Here is a 13,235-nt window from a genome sequence, read left to right on the forward strand (position 1 = left end):
AGAAAGATGAGACAGTAGAAAACAATGGAAAGAACCGGGCTTGATTATTTGGGTATGGTAGCAAGAGTAAGACAAGAGATAGGGTCACTAGGACAAGCAGGGGCGGGCCAAGTCGACCGGGCGCCCTAGGCAACTCGGTCGGCCACCTCGCCCCTGCACCTTCCTCATTGGCCCCCCCTTTGGCGCGCATGCACAGTTGAACGCGCTGGGGGGCGGGGTTCGCGTTGCGATTCTATGGATCATTGCCCCCACCGCGTAAGGACAAGCGGTGGGGGCAATGACTAAAGAGAGTGGACTAGGGGTAGGCAGGAGAGGCTGCCTGGCGCCCCCCAATCATTGCGCCCTAGGCAGCTGCCTCTTCTGCCTACCCTAGTTCTGGCCCTGAGGACAAGATGGTTACAATTGAGCAATATGATGAAATGAGGAGAAAGCAGGAGGAAAAGATGGGTTGGGGGTAAGTTAGGCACAGTAGGGCAAGAGATGGGGTATCTAGGGCAAGATAAAGACAGTAGGGCAAGAGGGTGACAGTAGATGGATACAGTGGGGCAAGATGGAGACAGTAGGGAAGACTGAGAGAGTAGGGGGAAATCGAAAGAGCAGAACTATGTTTTCCTATTTGGGCAAGTTAGCAACGGTAAGTCAAGGGGAAAAGATGTGACATTAGGGCAAAATGGAGAAATTAGAGGAAGATGGAGACAATGAGGCAAGATGGAAAGGTTAGGGCAGTGCTTACCAACCCCTTGGGTGTTGCTCTCAGTGCCCCCAAACCAGGGAGTTATTTTTGAATTCCTGACTTGGGGGCAAGTTTTGGTTGAATAAAAACAAGATTTCCTACCAAATAAATCCCCTGTAAGCTGATAGGGTGCATAGAGGCCCCTAATAGCCAATCACAGCCCTTATTTGGCTCCTCCATGAACTTTTATGGTGCTTGTGTTGCTCCCCAAGTCTTTTTATATTTGACTGTGGCTCACAAGTAAGAAAGGTTGGGGACCCCTGGGTTAGGGTAAGACAGAAGGAAAAGTTGGTCCTAGTGGAGCAAGATGGGGCCAATAGGCCCAGAGGAAGATGTTAGAGCAAGATGGTTCAAGTTGGCCAAGAAAGGGACACTAAGGCAAGAGATGCAGTCACAAGTCACATTGATGGTAGATTCAAGATCTTGAATATAGAGAAACAGTAACAAACGGGACAAGTGCTCAACCCACTTGGGAAAGATTGTGGGTGCTTAGAAATAATCCATAGAGACCCTGTGTAATACCTGTAATATTTATTAATAATCTGAATGATATTTTGTGATGGTGTAGCCACAAGTAAAAATTGTCATATAAAAGGAATGTTTATTTGTCAAGTCAAATCCAGGGTTGAGAAAAAAATACTTTTCCCCCTCATATTTTTATTACATGGGCCCCGTTAATCCCTATGCATTTTCCAGGCAGGTGTAAAATAATGGCATAAGTGCATATGGGACACAACATAAGTGCAAAACCTGGCACTCAGCAGCAGGTAAAAGCAATAATTAGTAAGTGATCTATTAGTAATGCATAACAATCATGCTGGGTGTAAGTGTAAGTACGAGGAATAACATATAGTTTCAGTAAGGATTGTGTGATGTAGTTTAGTTTATTATAGCACCACCTACTGGGCTCATGTGATAACATATTTGCTGGTAGGTGGTACAGCGCCAAACGTATAGCTAGCTCCTGGGGGGCACATTTATCAAAATGTGAGATTAGAACTAAAAAATTCACTCACTTCCTATTCATTTCTATGGGATTTTTAGAAGTGTATCTATCAAATGGTAAACTCTAACTTTCTAAAAACCTATAGGAATGTATAGGAAGTGTGTGATTTTTTCTGTGGTGAACTCTAATCATTTTGATAAATCTGCCCCTTATTTAGAGTTCCCTATGGGCACAGAACCCCTCAGTGACTTCTAATATCCTTATCATTTACAGTAGGGGGTACATTATCCCTTATAATACATGGGTGATACTCAGAGTTCCCTGTATAACTCAGCCTGCAGCCTTGTGCCTTTATATGGGCACAGAACCCCTCAGTGACTGCTAATATCCTTATCATTTACAGTAGGGGGTACATTATCCCTTATAATACATGAGTGATACTCAGAGTTCCCTGTATAACTCAGCCTGCAGCCTTGTGCCTTTATATGGGCACAGAAGCCCTCAGTGACTGCTAATATCCTTATCATTTACAGTAGGGGGTACAGTATCCCTTATAATACATGAGTGATACTCAGAGTTCCCTGTATAACTCAGCCTGCAGCCTTGTGCCTTTATATGGGCACAGAACCCCTCAGTGACTGCTAATATCCTTATCATTTACAGTAGGGGGTACAGTATCCCTTATAATACATGAGTGATACTCAGAGTTCCCTGTATAACTCAGCCTGCAGCCTTGTGCCTTTATATGGGCACAGAACCCCTCAGTGACTGCTAATATCCTTATCATTTACAGTAGGGGGTACATTATCCCTTATAATACATGAGTGATACTCAGAGTTCCCTGTATAACTCAGCCTGCAGCCTTGTGCCTTTATATGGGCACAGAACCCCTCAGTGACTGCTAATATCCTTATCATTTACAGTAGGGGGTACATTATCCAGGGGGGGTTTGGAAACCACGCTGGGGGACCCTGAGGCGGTAGCCCTAGTGGGCCCTGCACACCCCATTCCATCCCTGATCCTTTCTATGTATCTAATCAACCTGTATTGTTGGTTGATGGAATGCAGTGGTGTGGATGAGTATAACTAGAGACTGGCCAGTCTGAGACCCCAATTTTATATGTGTAAGTCACTCTTGATGCCCAGTGTTCATAACCCCTATACCCCCCAGCTGTTACCTACCATCAGTGCTAACTGGAAAATGGGGCAGGTTTGGGGCAGGTCGGTACAGCTAGGTGTGACTTGATCATCTGAGTGGTCATAAATGTCATAATATATCGAAGTTAAATATTAGAAGGCACCATAACACCCTGTAGATGTTCATGTCAGTATGGCAACAACACAAGTAATGGAGATGTCACATCTATCACCAAATATATAATACATTTTTTATTTTTACTACTCCTGTACATGCCAATATTACATCAAATCTAACAATAAAACATATAGAATACACAACATATTTACAAAAACACAAGACAATGAACACAAACCAAGTTATAAATACAAAGGGGCAGTGAGGGGCCACGGGTATGAGAGGAAGAGAGATTGTGACGTATAATAAATAAATATATTCAGCCTCAGCAGGCTCAGGGAGGAGATGGGGGGAGCGGAACTAAGTTTAGATATTTTGAGATGGGGCAGTTGTTGGCAAGACTTCTTATTGTAGGAGATGTTGTCCAACCCCAACTGAAGATCCAAAGCTTGACCCTATCTGATCATAAGTGTGGACCTTTCCTCCAGCCATACATTGTGTCCCCTGATGAAGTCCCTCTTCCCTGGATTAGGAGGCGGAGCCTTCAGGTCAGACAGCATTTGCCACAGCCCTTGTATTTGCAACAGTTGCAGCAGTGGACGCAGATGGAGAGGTGGGACTGTCTCTTGCTCCTGAGTAGAGGCTCCTGCAAGATGAAAAAAGCAGATATCAATGAGGAGCCCTGGGATAGGAAAGTGGGAAAGTTAATGTAACAAAGTTGGGATCTCTGATTGGCTAGAGATACAGTAATGGATCAGGGAACCACGGTGATTGATTCCTTAAAGTGACAGCAGCCCCCCAATAGTGTAAGATGGCTGGCCAGCTCGCTAGATTCAAGTGGCTGTAATGCAATTGGCTTGCTAATGCAATGAATGGCATAACTAAAAGTGGCCCCCCTCCCTTAGAAGACTTTGGGGAAGCCTGGCAGGAATCTGGTCAGCTCAACAAGAATAGGGGCAGGCTGGGCATCCCTTGGTGCATGAAGAATAGGAGGGACCTGCTATCAGTAGCACGTTATCTCTTGGTGGACCCCCCATCATACCTTTCTTATTTCAACTTCTATAACATGTAGATAATTGCTGTAAGGAGTTGGCTGCAGATGTTCTATGGGGGGCTGAGGGTTCAAGACTGGATGCATATAAGGATAATAGCAATTCGTCCCTTGTAGGCCCCAGTAAGGCCCTACCCTACAGACAGACCCACCAGTAGCCCTACAGCCCCGGACAGGAGACTCACCAGAGCATTGGACTCCTCCATCTGGGTTTCAGGGATCTGGTTTCCCGTCACCGTGACTTCATTCTGATAATGAGAACACAAAGGATAAAGAGAGAATGTGAATGGGTCAGGGACCTGTTCCATTGGGGTCTGCAAGTACATCAGCAGTATAAACATGGCTGCCTGGGTACCAAGTAGGATAAAATGCTCATAGCTGCACTTACCCCACTGAGGGAGGCGCTGTGGCCCCTGTGGCAGATGAAGGAGAGAAGGAGCAGCAAACAGCAGATTGGGACTGGTTTCATGGTTCTGTAGCGCCTGTCAGTCTCTGTTGTGCAGGTGAATGTGACTCCGGAGCAGATCCTGTCTCCCCTGCTCCCAGACAGGCGTATTTATAGGCAGCACCCAGCTCAGGGTCAGTCACCCAGTAGGTCACACTGCTGATAATCCCACGCGCCAGGCTGTCTTCCCTCCCTACTATCTGTTTGTTTATCCAAGCCCAATATCTTTTTTTTAAAAAAATCCAGGTTTCGGAATTTCGTAGGACAAACAGAAATACACGGAGAGTCTTCTGAACTCTCACAGCAGCCAAAGTGCCCAATGTGCCCAAAGTGCCTATAGAAAGTGCTGAATTGGTGCAGTTCCCCTTAATACCATAAGCACATACATGCACAGGTTTTGGACTTTCTAAATTCAAAGCTCACTGTAAGAATCAAGAATAACTGGGGTTTATCCCTATAAGTATCTAATATGGCAAATAGGTATTCTCTCCAAATTTCACCTTAACTGGCCTTCAGGCGAACCCCCCCCCTGGCCATTGTTTTAGGCTCATCTACAGGGGTCAACCTATAGTTTGGCTGCTCAGCAAACACAAATCAGAAAATATCCTATAGTCAGTTATGGTGGGACCACTCCAAATCTCACCTTAACTGTCCTTCAGGCCAAGCCCCCCGGCTGTTGCTTGAGACCCACCTGAACGGGCCAATCTCAATTGTGGCAACCACAGGTCTCCAGTAAAATTAGCTGCTCACCAAGCAGAAAATATCCCATAGTGAGCCATGGTGGGACCAATACAAATCTCACCTTAACTGTCCTTCAGGCCAAGCCCCCCAGCTGTTGCTTGAGACCCACCTGAATAGGCCAATCTCAATTGTGGCAACCACAGGTCTCCAGTAAAATTAGCTGCTCACCAAACAGAAATCAGAAAATATCCCATAGTGAGCCATGGTGGGACCAATACAAATCTCACCTTAACTGTCCTTCAGGCCAAGCCCCCCCAGCCGTTGCTTGAGACCCACCTGAACGGCCAAATATCAATTGTGGCAACCACAGGTCTCCAGTACAATTAGCTGCTCACCAAACAGAAAATATCCCATAGTGAGCCATGGTGGGACCAAGACTCCATTGTCCAAGCTCTATCCATACTATAGTTGTATGATACCCAGGGCTCCCTTCAGAAATCTTGGAATCCCATACAAGTAAATGTTCTTTGTTCGGGTCCCCCTGTCTGGGAAAAGCACAACAACTGGGTGTTTGTAAAAAAAAAACAAAAAAAACCCTAGTTGTCTGGGTCTCCTCCCAAAACTAGGCAGCTAAGCCCCCATTAATATTTTACCTGCAATGGGTGTACCACCTCCATTAAGAGCTTTAGATATCACAAAGTTGGCTGAGCTTGATAGTATATGAACCTCCATCTTACCCCCCCCCCTCAAAGCAATAGCACCACGGGCACATAGACACTATTCTCTGATAGGCTACTGGAATATTGGTTGTGGCCCAGGGGCCTGATGACTTTAGAGCTCAGTACAAACATTTCATTGCATCCCAAACCAAATAACAAATATGTTACGGACAGCCCAGAAAATGCTGATTAATGCTGAATAACAGGGACCTTTGTTGGAATAGGCTCCTTGTAGAGGTGCAGGGTTCCTCCCTCTAACCTGTGTGCTGGGCTGAAGTCCAGACGTTCCCGACACCCAGGAGACAGCCTCTATCAGACCCAGGGGCGCCAACTGAGATGTGGACATCAAACAACCTCACTCCAAAGGGGAGGGAGAAATATTTAGCCCTATGGGTGACTATGGGACAACAGATTCCCAAAACATAAAGTGTTGTATATGGAAAATTACCCCTGGCAGAGGGAAAAAAAGAGACACGGGGAGGCCTAGTTTAAAATCCAAATATAAAATACTGGATTGAATAAAACTCAAATTTATGAGTTTAAAAAAACGTGAATTGACTAAATAGTTTCCATTTTGCCAAAGACAGCTCCCATGGTAAAAAAAATTACAATTCTGGCCTTGATAAATCAATTTGAATTTGCGAATTTGCGCTTGCTTGTTTCTAAAAAAAATCCAATTATCCAATAAAAACCTCAATAATGAATAAAATTTTGGGAAAAAAAAAAATTTGCTCAATAAAACTGGAATTGAATAAATAGTTTCCATTTTGCCTAGGACAGCTCCTATTTACTTCTACATCACCTTTTAGATACCAAAGTTTTCCATTTGACTTGAAGTTAAAACTCGCATTGCGGTAAAAATTGCGTTGATATATCAGCCCCATTGACATATGTGCTATTGTTCCTAATACTGGCCAATTGACTCAATCACCATACAACCAAAGTTGCTTTGAATTAATGGTGGGCCCCAGAATATTGGTTTCCTGATGACCATATACACAAGCTGTTGAGATCATTGGCTAAAAAGATCTTTCCAACAACTTCAGTCCCTTTCTCTTTCATATTAGGACGACATTTGAACCTGGTCTTGCCCTTGGTACTGTTCAACCTGTATGGGGCTTATTGTGGCCATACACTGTAAGATCTGTTTGTTTGGCAAGGGCACCAAATGAGCAGATATTCTCCTGATATCCCACCTATGGGTGGTCAATATTGGGCTAATTTGAGCTTTTGGCCCTAGGACCAAACAATCTAATTAAAACGCAGGGCATAGGCGCCGTCGGTTCAGGGACCACATCAATGAGCAAATGCAGACCCCGATTCAATGAAAAAATCAAACCTGCCCAATCGATATCTGCCTGAATTCAGGCCAGATGTCAGTAGTGGAGGCCCAATGTTGGTGCTCATACACGGGCCAATACGCTGCTGAATTGGTCTAAAGCAGTGATCCCCAACCAGTGGCTCGGGGGGGCAACATGTTGCTCTCCAGTCCATTGGATGTTGCTCCCAGCGGCCTCAAAGCAGATGTCTATTTTTGGATTCCTGGCTTTTGGGCAAGTTTTGGTTGCATAAAAACCAGGTGTACTGCCAAAAATACCCTTATGTAGGCTGTTAGTCCCCATAGGGGCTGCCAAATCGCCAATCAGAGCCCCTGTTTGTAACCCCAGGAACATTTTCATGCTTGTGTTGCTCTCCAACTCTTTTAAAATTTGAATGTGCCTTGCAGGGAAAAAAGGTTGGGGATCCCTGGTCTAATGGACCGATATCGGCCGCTGAAATTGGCCCGTCTATGGGCACCTTTAGAGCTATGCAGAACCGTTTGTGCAAACGGTAAAAACACAGCCATAATGAATGAAATTTCACGATCGGTACCCACTGTTCAGAAGTTGTAATTATTCTAACTATATAAATAATGCCAAGCACCTATTTTCTTTGGTTAGTCTCTCATCTAAGGTGGGCCATGGTCTAAAAGTCTTAGCTTGGTTTCAAGTCACCACAGTTTGGAAAAGAATAACAAATACACTGCCCTCTATTTATTGCTCACTGGGGAAGCCAAAGGAACCCTCTAGTATCCAATTTCTAGTCTTCAGTCTAAGAGGCTACCTAGAACACTGTAGAGTTCCACCATATCTGACATCTCACAAACCCTTTCTAATCAGTATCACCAATGGTCAGTATGTTTGTGATTATAGACTAGACTGATGGAAGAGCCACAGCATCATCACATCATTCCACAACAGATAAGAACATGTTGGATGACTTGGTTGATATTGTGGCTACAGCCTATGGCTACTTTCCCGAGAGAAGTCATGGTGGGAGAATACCAGGAAGTGCCTCAAAGAGGCTCAAGTGTTTTGGGGTGATCACCCTGTATAGCAGGGCAAGAAGGAAATGATCCCAGGGCCACCAACCAGAGAAGGGGTATTTTGGGTTATCTGTAGAAGTACATATCATGACATTCTCTAACACTTAGTAGCACTGGTTTCAGAGATGGTACCTGTGGCCTTTTCGCTGTCCAACTAGTTCCTTAGTTGTTTTTGTCAGTGAGCAATGTATTTGTTACAGAATCAATGTTTATATCTAATTAAATGTATTTTTTAAAATAAAGTTAAACAGATTTGAGTGGATTCTGGGACTTGAAGTCTCTTTGCTTTTCAGAGAATCTGTGCATGGAAAACAGAGGCACTTGAAGGCCCAGAATCCATCATTTCATAACGACGATCACAGTATAGCACCTCTAGTGGCCAAATGATTGGGAACATGGCAGACACCTTAGTACAGGTTGATCCAGGGACTGGTCCGATTGCCATCTTGGAGTCAGGAAGGAATTTTTTCCCCTCTGTGACAAAGAGGTTTTTTTTGCCTTCCTTTGGACCGACTAGCAGTTAGGCAGGTTATATACTGTATAGGCATTATGGTTGAACGTGATGGATGTACTTCTTTTTTTCAACCTAACCTACTATGTAGAACATCTGGCTTTAACTACTTATATTTCACTTAGCAAGAATGGGTTTGTGGCTGGGAGGGCAGTGCAGAACAGTAAGAAGCCGACAAACCCTGGGAATACAGTCTGGAAGGAGAATGTTTAGGGATACTCTGCACAAGTCTGTCGCACAGGAGAATCAGTACAGCAGCCTCCAGTGATGAATGGACAGCGCGTCGGGGAGCCGCCTTGCCAGAAGTGGCTTTGTGTGTCCCTCAGCTCTCGTAGATTCCCGGTGATTTCATCATGTTGTGACAGGGAAAGGAGACAGAGGTAAAGTTCAAACACAGCAAACACCAGTGGCGCCGCTAGCAGCCTGGGCGTCAGGGAGACTGGCCAGTCCCGGGGACACCGGCAGAGGAGCGGGACACTGAACAAGGACCTTGGGGCTTTGTAACCATAACTCCTGCTAAAGGTTACATAGAAAAATACTAAGATATAGAAATGTATCTAAAGCAAAGCCAGGTATATACATAGCAAACACTGCATTACTGGAGGCTGGAATCCTTGGGCACAACAGGTATATCTATCAGAAAATATAGTCTAAAATTGCAAATGCACAATGCCAAGCATCCCCTGGAGTGGGGCTAACTTGGCCACCGTTGGACAGTGGAGACATCTCTGGAGTGATGAATCCTGTCAGTGTGAATGAGGAATCTGGGTTTGCTGATGGTAATGTTTAGTGGAAGAGGGACAATGTCCTGGGGCAATTTTTCATGGTTTGAGCTGGGCCCTCCCTGGTTCAACTGAACGTACAATGATATTCTTGACCAGTGATCCCCAACCAGTTGCTCAGGGGCAACATGTTGCTCCCTAACCCCTTGGATGTTGCTCTCAGTGCACCAAACCAGGGAGTTATTTTTGAATTCCTGACTTGGGGGCAAGTTTTGGTTGAATAAAAACAAGATTTCCTACCAAATAAAGCCCCTGTAAGCTGATAGGGTGCATAGAGGCACCTAATAGCCAATCACAGCCCTTATTTGGCTCCTCCATGAACTTTTATGGTGCTTGTGTTGCTCCCCAAGTCTTTTTACATTTGGCTGTGGCTCACGAGTAAGAAAGGTTGGGGATCCCTGGTCTATTCTGTGCTTCGAACCTCGTGGAAACAATTTGGACTTGACTCGTTCCTGTTTCAGCACAATAATGCCCCCATGCACAAAGCCAGGTCCATACCGCATAGGTTTGCGGAGATAGTAGAAGAACCTGACTGCACAGAGCACTGACCCCCAACCTAAATGAACACACGTGGGACGAATTAGAACCCTAACACCCAACATCAGTGCCCAACTAATGCTCACGTGGCTGAATGGAAGCAAATCCCACACCAACAATGTTCCAACATCTAGTGGGAACCATCCCAGAAAAGTAGAGTAGAAGAATCCCCTTAATTTGGGAATGAGACATTAGGCTTGTTTGTCTTTACACAGCTCAACAAATCACATGGCTGGTGGGAGAACCAATCATAAGGCTGCATGGGTAGAAGAACCCTTGACCAATATGCTCATTGGGCCTGAGGATATGACCCCCATGAATGGGAAAAACTTTCTAAGCTCTTATACCTGCACCATCAAGGACAGTAAATGATTTCCATAGAGGTTCCCAATTCATAGCTGGAATAGTTAGATGATCAAGCTTCCTGCAGACAGAGCTGCCACCAGTGCCCATTGGCTCCCCAGCCTGTCAGTCAAAGCAAGGTTATTTTTAATGGAAGTCTCATCGCCCTTTGTTAAAGGTCTATAAGCCTAAAATACATACCACTTCCGTGTCTATACTACATGGTACACGTGGTACATGTAAAGGTCAGTATCGCAGAGACAAACTAATGGCCCATTTAAAAAATAATAATTCTGATATATATACATTTTTTTTTTTTTTTTTTTTAAAACCCTACCCTATTGACTATGCATCCACATGGTACAAATAAAGACAAGTGAAACAATCAGGTTTAAATAAAACGGTTTTATCACCTTTGAACGTGTTATTTACATTGTTACACGTCCCCCGGCGAACAAAAGATCCCCCCCCTCAAAAAAAAAAAAAAAGTAACGTTGCCCGCGGCAGCAATGTTAAAAGATTTAGGATATGGAGGATGGGGAAAACTAAAGCGTGTTGCCCTTAAGAGCGATAAAGGCATTGGCATGGGGCAGGTTTGGGTGCTTTGCCCCTTGCTATAAAAAAAAGCCTTAGCAAAAAAACAGCTGTAATCCCCCTCCAAGATGGCTTTCAAGTCATGGTCACAGTGGGCAACGGGCACGTGGCAAGCAAGATACGGAAAAATGGGCATGGGCAAAACGTTGGCATGGCAACATCCTAAAAACACAACTTTATCTTAATCCAACGTAAAAAGACCTGCTGCCTATCTGTACAGGAGGTAACCCATAGCAACCAATCAGCAGGTAACATTTACTGGTTTTGAAAGCCAACGACTTATTGGTTGTTATGGATCGCTACCCCCTGCCCCCCACCTCAAAGGGGTTGTTCACAGTGTGCTATTCTGAAACAATTTGCAATTGGTCTTCATTCCTTATTATTGGTGGTTTTTAAATTATTTAGCTTTTTATTCGGTTTCTCATTTGAACCACTGCCTGGTTACTAGGGTCTTAATTACCCGAGCAACCAGGCAGTGGTTCAAATGAGAAACCGGAATATGAAAAGGAGTGGGTCTGAATAGAGAGATATATAATAAAAAGTAACAATAACAATATTTTTAGCTTTTTTTTTTTTTTTTCAGCTGCCGGGGTCAGTGACCCCCTTTTGAAAGAGTCAGAAGAAGAAAGCAAATAATTCAAAAACAATAAGACCAATTGAAAAGTTAACATGAAGGTGAACCACCCCTTTAACATCCTATTGGCTGTGACTGGCAGAAACATATATACAAGCCATTAAAGAGTGACTGAGCATTTCCAGGGAAGACGCATTGGGCACATTTTGTAATTTTTTATTTTTTTATCAATACCGACCCCCTTGCCCTTTATTAATTAAGGTTGTGCTGCATTTAAAGCTGAGGTGTGTGTGCTGTATTATTGTTTCAGCTACAGCTGGCCAATCACAGTAAGGTCTGCTTGGCCGGCGTCGGTACCAAACGAGTGGATCTCGCCCCAATTTGGCCCATAGCACAATGACTGGATCACACTGCAGGGCCTATGAAATGGATTTCCCCATAGACTTGCATTGTGATAGATTCCCCACAGAAGCAAAAGCTTTGTTTCCTCCATTGATGGAGAAGAATTTGGAGCAGGTTTGGCCCTTGGGGGGGGGGGGGGGGACAAGTTAGATTTAACCAGTCCAACCCCCATGTGTTTTTTATACAAAAATACAAATTTTTAACAGCTTTACATACATAGACTGAACCAGGGGGCATGAAGCATATGTTTGTTTTGGTTTTACAGACCCTTTAAAGGGCAACTCAAGCCCAAACGCGAGTTGTACCGTTGCTATGATATGCACCACATAATGGGTGGCTATAAGCCATTGGGCTCCAGGCAGAACCACAGGGTAATACAAAGTAGAGGTCAGGGAGTCAGTACTATATAGTTAAGGATTGCTGTGATTTTACACTTCAATAATGGGTTGCCCCATATAAACCCAGAGAGCTGCCTATGTTATAGAGGGGGTGAATTAAGGCCTTTTTCATCTGGCCACACCCCTCCATTTTGCCAGGCCCTGCCCCCCTTAGGCTTTGTGGGGAGGGATTACAGCTAGCGATAAGCTGTCAGTCATAAGGAAGGTGGTGGCAGCCTTGGCAAGGGGCAATAGGAATACAGGTATGGGCCCTGTTATCCAGAATGCTCAGGACCTGGGGCTTTCCAGATAAAGAGTCTTTCTATAATTTGGATCTCCATAACTTAAGTTAACTGAAAAATCATTTAACCCAATAGGGCTGTTCTGCCCCCAATAAGGGGTAATTATATCTTAGTTGGGATCAAGTACAGGTACTGTTTTATTATTACAGAGAAAAGGGAATCATTTAACCATGAAATAAACCCAATAGGGCTGTTCTGCCCCAATAAGGGGTAATTATATCTTAGTTGGGATCAAGTACAGGTACTGTTTTATTATTACAGAGAAAAGGGAATCATTTAACCATGAAATAAACCCAATAGGACTGTTCTGCCCCAATAAGGGGTAATTATATCTTAGTTGGGATCAAGTACAGGTACTGTTTTATTATTACAGAGAAAAGGGAATCATTTAACCATGAAATAAACCCAATAGGACTGTTCTGCCCCCAATAAGGGGTAATTATATCTTAGTTGGGATCAAGTACAGGTACTGTTTTATTATTACAGAGAAAAAGGAAATCATTTTTAAAAATTATAATTATCTTATAATGGAGTCTATGGAAGATGGCCTTCCCATAATTTGGAACTTGATCTTGATAATGGGTTTCTGGATAACTGATCCCATCTCTGTATAATACAT

At 44.0% G+C, this 13,235-nt stretch overlaps 1 protein-coding gene across 2 annotated transcripts; it reads right to left on the minus strand.

Annotated features, from left to right (window-relative positions):
- Positions 1-3,043: 3,043 nt before the first annotated feature.
- hamp (hepcidin 1) lies at positions 3,044-5,779 on the minus strand. Of its 2 annotated transcripts, XM_031904679.1 has the most exons (4): positions 5,765-5,779; positions 4,374-5,656; positions 4,171-4,233; positions 3,044-3,580 (listed from the first exon to the last, which is right to left on the minus strand). In XM_031904679.1, exons 2-4 carry the CDS (start codon positions 4,452-4,454, stop codon positions 3,479-3,481), a joined length of 246 nt encoding a protein of 81 aa, XP_031760539.1. In that variant the 5' UTR covers positions 4,455-5,656; positions 5,765-5,779; the 3' UTR covers positions 3,044-3,478. The 2 variants fall into 2 exon arrangements, with proteins under 2 accessions (XP_031760539.1, NP_001090729.1); NM_001097260.1 differs by lacking the exon at positions 5,765-5,779 and having other exon boundaries at positions 3,319-3,580; positions 4,374-4,477.
- Between the last annotated feature and the right edge of the window lie 7,456 nt (positions 5,780-13,235).

Source organism: Xenopus tropicalis, chromosome 7 (assembly GCF_000004195.4).
Source record: "Xenopus tropicalis strain Nigerian chromosome 7, UCB_Xtro_10.0, whole genome shotgun sequence".
Lineage (NCBI taxonomy): Eukaryota > Metazoa > Chordata > Amphibia > Anura > Pipidae > Xenopus > Xenopus tropicalis.

Coding starts and splice junctions, on each gene's coding strand:
- hamp (XM_031904679.1), bottom strand. CDS start 4,454: ATGAAACCAGTCCCAATCTGCTGTTTGCTGCTCCTTCTCTCCTTCATC. Junction 4,234..4,373: donor ACAGCGCCTCCCTCAGTGGG/GTAAGTGCAGCT, acceptor TCTCATTATCAG/AATGAAGTCACGGTGACGGG. Junction 3,581..4,170: donor TGGAGGAGTCCAATGCTCTG/GTGAGTCTCCTG, acceptor TTCATCTTGCAG/GAGCCTCTACTCAGGAGCAA.